At 45.2% G+C, this 5,317-nt stretch overlaps 1 protein-coding gene across 1 annotated transcript; it reads left to right on the top strand.

Annotated features, from left to right (window-relative positions):
• Nucleotides 1-791: 791 nt before the first annotated feature.
• Nucleotides 792-2,820, top strand: LOC115405248 (nuclear factor 7, brain-like). Its single transcript, XM_030114768.1, has one exon. The coding sequence runs from the start codon at nt 906-908 to the stop codon at nt 2,328-2,330; it is 1,425 nt and encodes a 474-aa protein (XP_029970628.1). The 5' UTR covers nt 792-905; the 3' UTR covers nt 2,331-2,820.
• Nucleotides 2,821-5,317: the final 2,497 nt, after the last annotated feature.

The following is a 5,317-nucleotide window of genomic DNA, read 5'->3' as shown; positions in this document are numbered from 1 at the left end:
ATTGGCCCTTAGACTCCTCTCTGGACCCTGGACTGTGAGAAGCTGAAGCTGTCATAAAATACAACAATATAATATTACAAGCTTCATTAAAGCTGGAGAGCTGCTGATCATTTTCTACAAACTTCAAACTGGGTTCTCACCAAGAGAAAAATAAAATTGTATTGTTATTTCCTAGTTTTTGTGTTTTTTGTTCTATAGTCATCATAGGAAACAATCTTTGAACTGAACAGTGGAGGTTCTCTTTCTCCAGTGTTAGAATATTTATGAACACAAGGAAACAAACAGAAAACACAGAGAACTAGAACCAGACAATAAAATCACTGAGAGTTGTGAGAAGATGTTTCACAGACAGTACAGTCAGTAACACAGGGATCGGTCCATGTTTGTCTTCAGGGTGGTTATGATTCTGTTCTGACTTTGTCCTGATGGACCTGTAGCTCCTGTGAGAGGGAAACAGGTGAAACAGGCTGAAAGTGAGTGGAAGTAATAAACTAAAGGACCAGGCTGACCAAACATTTAATAAATGTCTGAGTTATGAAGAGTTTTCTTATTTCATCATGTTTTTCTTGTTATAAAGGCTGCTTATGTTGACTCTGCTGTGGCTCTATTGTGGTTTTGTTGCTGTAGCTGTTTCATGTCACACTCGGCTGCAGCTGATTGATCTCTGTACATATTTACAGCAGTGACTGGAATGTGGATATTCTTGCTGTCTGCTGACTCCTCCCATTTCTACTGACCGTAAAACCAACACATCAGGTCAGAGGAAGTAAAAGTATTTTCTTGATCGGAGCGGCGACTCGTCTTAGGCTGTGAGATTTCTACTGAAAAACACACAACTGGAGGATTTTAGGTGTAAACCTGAAGAGACTGTGAGCTGGTGAGTCCTGCTGAAGGTTTAAGAAGAAATGGCTGAAAAAAATACTGCTGTTGAGAAGTTCCTGACCTGCCATGTGTGTTTAGAGACATTCAGAGATCCTGTGTCTCTGAGCTGTAACCACAGCTTCTGTTCAAGCTGCCTGAAACAATTCTGGGAAAAAACTGGAAACCAAAACTGTCCGATTTGTCAAAGAAAATCCTCCAAAGACCATCTAACTGTGAACTTTGCTCTGAAGGAGCTGGCAGACTCCTTTGCTGGCAGACAGAAATCTGGATCATCTGAGGGAGAAGAGAGGGACAAGGAGGAGCTGGTGTGTCGTGAACACCAAGAAGAGCCCAGACTGTTCTGTGTGCAGGAGCAGAGAGCTTTGTGTACTGTCTGCCATTTTCCTCATGACAGCAGCCACAGAGTGATTCCTGTAGAAGAAGCAGTGAAGGATCTGAAGGAGACGCTGAGATGTGACTTCAAGTCTCTGCAGGACAAGAGGGAGAAATACCAACAGCTGCAGAAAACATACAGGGACGTGGTGAAAGAGTCCAAGAAGCAGCTGGCGTCCACAGAGAGGCAGATCAGAGCCCAGTTCAACAAGCTGCACCAGTTCCTGAGAGAGGAAGAGGAGTCCAGACTGGCAGCTCTGAGGGAGGAAGAGGAGCAGAAGGCAGAGCGTGTGAGCAGAGAGATGAAGAGGATGGAGGAGCAGATCTCCTCCCTCTCAGACTGCATGGCTGCTGTTGAAGCAGAGCTGCAGAAAGCCAGCGGGGCGTTCCTCAGCAGCTCCAGAGACGCTCAGAGCCGAGCCAGAGTCCAGTGCTCACTGTCAGATCCACAGCTGCCCTCAGGACTGCTCATAGATGTGGCCAAACACCTGGGAAACCTGTCCTTCTCAGTCTGGAGCAAGATGAAGGACCTGGTCCACTTCACTCCTCTCATTCTGGACCCAAACACTGCATCAGCCTGGCTCCACCTGTCTGATGATCTGACCAGTGTGAGATGTGGAGACACTCAGCAGCAGCTTCCTGATAATCCAGAGAGATTCACTAAGTATCGTGACGTCCTGGGCTCTGAGGGCTTCAGCTCAGGGAAACACAGCTGGGAGGTGGAGGTGGGAGATCTTCCAGTGTGGTTCATTGGATTGGCGAAAGAGTCAGTTGACAGGAAGGGAAAGGTATTTCCTACCCCAAAAGATGGATTTTGGTGTTTGTGGCATTTTGATGAAAAATTCCAGAATGGTCATGGCGAGCCAGTCATAGTGAAGGAGAGTCTCCAGAGGATCAGAGTCCAGCTGGACTATGACAGGGGGGAGGTGTCTTTCTACGACTCTGGAGACCTGAGTCACATCTACACTTACAATGACACTTTCACTGAGAAACTCTTCCCTTCTTTCAATGTTGGAAAATCTGCTGGAGCCAAAACCACGACTCTCACCGTCTGTCAGGCTGAGATTACTCTGTGATGTTCAGACAGGTTCACACATTTATAACAAACTCAAGAGCAAAAGAAATGAAGAGGAAGAAAATTTCATCTGATTGAAATAATTAGAAAACTTTAACAGTTAAATATGGACTAACACAAGTACATCATCAAATATCAGTTTATTGCTTCATGCAAACATCTAATGTTAAAAAAGACATTTTTTTTTTTACTGTATTAGCTCTGTTTCAATTACTTATTAAGAAAAATATTTAAAACTAATTTCTTCATTTGTCCAGGATTAAAAAAAAATCATGTTAAATCCCATCAAGTGTTTTGAAAAGATTTATTTGAGTTTTCTATAGTCAGGAAGACACCATGAACACATTAAGACAAATTAATTTGTGTCAATAACAAAAGTTGAAGTGGGTTTTTTTTTCATCATTGTGATCAGTGTAATGTTTTATTTCTGAAAAAAACTGCTGCAATGTATAAGTTTCACATGAAAGTGAAAAAAGGAATAAAGTATTTTCCAGATGAATATATTTGCTCTTGTTATGTTAAAGTAGTATAACTCTGTACAGCTCTGTGACTTTTACTTTGAACTATTGAAACTAGCTTCGGAGAGGAGCGCAGGGCTCTGCTGGGCTGGTGAGGAGTCAGAAGGTCACGCAGGTACAGTGGTGCAAGGCCATGGAAGGAGCAGAATACAAACAGAAGGATTTTGAACTGAATTCTGAACTGAACCGGGAGCCAGTGAAGAGAGAACAGTACAGGGGAGATATGGTCGTGTTTGTGTGTGTTGGTGAGGAGGCGGGCAGCTGCATTCTGCACAAGTTGGTAGACGGTGCAGAGAAGCTTGGCTGAGACCGATGTAGAGGGCGTTACAATAATCCAAACGTGAACTGATGAAGGCGTGGATTGCTGTTTCAAGGTCTTGACGACTGAGAAATGACTTGACTTTGGCCAACTGACACAAGCCAGATCAAACAGCAATAAAAATATAAAGATCAAGAGATATGTATGCAGAGGAGACAGCACTGAGTGGAAGGTCATAAAACATCATATAAAAAAAAAACTGATCACAAAGAATGGATATGAGCAGCACTAACTGTTTTGGAAACTGTCTGCAGAATCTTCCTTTCTTTCAGAGTCCACAGCTCCCAGCAGCCCAACACAGGCTGGAAAGACTCAGAACATCAGTGAAAGCTCACCGCCTCCTTCTTCCTTCTTTGAACCAAGCTTTAATCAGATAGGACCTCGATATGAAGGTGTGTTCCAGAGCTGCATGGTGGGTCATTCTCTGCTCCCCGTCCAGATATAACAGCCACTTCAGCAGGTCAGCAGAAGCCCTGCTGTCCTCCAGATCAGCAGCATCCTGGTGTGGACAGATCTGGATTTGGAAACACAGTCAGGTCAGTGGATCCTCTCTGGATGGAAGATTGAAGCAGTGAGTGAAACAAACAGCAGAGAGCACCGACATGAAGCAGCTGATCCAGGCAGCAGGACAGCTCAAAGTCAGCACACCACTCTTTGGTTGGCAGGTTGGTCACAGCTTTTCACTCATCAGCAATCTGCAGGAGTAGAATTAACAACAGCTGTTCTGGAAAAGTTCAAGTAGGATTATTAAACTAATTGCAGCCAGAAACTCTAAGTTCCTTCACCAGCAGCCTCCATCCTGAGCAGTCATCTTCCTCCTCCTCAGTGAAGAAGTTCTTGGTGTTTCCTCCTTCCCAGAGCTGCTGGTCCTGTGACTGACCCAGCAGCTCCACCAACATCCACACACACATCAGCTGAGGTTCTTACAGAGTTTCTTCTCTTACGAAATACATGCTGGAAGAAGCAGACTTTTCATCTGATATTCACAATTTTTACTGGGAAGAATGTTATAAAGATCGAGGAAGGTCAGGATGCAGCCCAACCCCCACACATCAATCACCTTGAAGACCAAGAGAAACATCTGGAGCCCTGAGGAGGAAACACAGGAGTTGAATCTGGTCTGATCAACAAGGAGCTTTTGACTGACACAGGTAGTGTGGAAGAAACCAGGGTGTTGGAGGGCTGGAATATCTTGTCCAAAGTCGATGAGCTTAACTCTCAGAATTCCAACCATTCATAGAATTTGACCTGGTTGGTGAGGTCAGGATGGAGGAACTGATGGTCTCTAAGATGGACAGCTTCCCTGATGAACTCCTGGACGGAGTCAATGGAGGAGCCTCAGGAACTCTCCAGCCTCCAGATGTCCTGTTAGTGTGGAGAAGAGAGAGAGTTTGTTCAGTCAGTGAGTGAGAAACACTCAGTCCAGCAGACATCATGGATCCTGTCCACTGGCAGTTGAAGCTACCCACAGACAAAGACTCGTGTTGTGACCGACAGCGTGGCCAACATGGTCCGGGCCATGGCCTCAATGCAGTTACATTCAACTGAGCATCACATTCAGCGCTCAAAGTTTCTCTGTTGCCCGACTGCTTGGCAGATCTTGACAAGAATCTTGGCAGATCTTGGCAGATTCTTGTCAAAGGGAAAGCAAGTGGAGAACCTGGGTCCTTCTTCTCCAGGCGTTATTGTCGACCTCTGCATGTATCTTACTGCTGAGGTTTTTCTCCACTGAAAGCGACAATAGCACTCAGTTCCTCATGGACCTGAAAGAAGACACAGGGCTCTAATTTCGTAGACTGTGCCTGGTCTATGCGCGGTCTAGGCGGGCTGTCTGCGGGCTGTCGGCGCAAGAAGTCAACGGGGCGTGTCCAGAACATTTTGCTATATTGGTGAACAGGTGCAGAGCAGCGCAGTCACTCCTCCATCCCGCCCACCGGCGCAGGTGGCGCAAGAGGGAGGAGAGAAAGTGGGTGAGAATAATTTGACCAATCAAATGATACCTCTCCTCATTTTCAAATGCACTGCAGCGAACTCACTGTTAACTTGATTAAATACATTTTATTTCCTGGCCACTCTTACACATCCCAGACTGTCTGAGGGGAATTAAGCTTATTTCTGCTTCTTTGTGTCACAATTCAGGTTCAGATGCAC

Source organism: Salarias fasciatus, chromosome 18 (assembly GCF_902148845.1).
Source record: "Salarias fasciatus chromosome 18, fSalaFa1.1, whole genome shotgun sequence".
NCBI classification, from domain to species: domain Eukaryota; kingdom Metazoa; phylum Chordata; class Actinopteri; order Blenniiformes; family Blenniidae; genus Salarias; species Salarias fasciatus.
Note: the sequence above shows the minus strand (reverse complement) of the source record. Positions and strands in the feature narration are given on the sequence as shown.

Bases quoted from the DNA above. Each gene is read 5' to 3' on its own strand.
- LOC115405248 (XM_030114768.1), top strand. From the start codon at position 906: ATGGCTGAAAAAAATACTGCTGTTGAGAAGTTCCTGACCTGCCATGTG.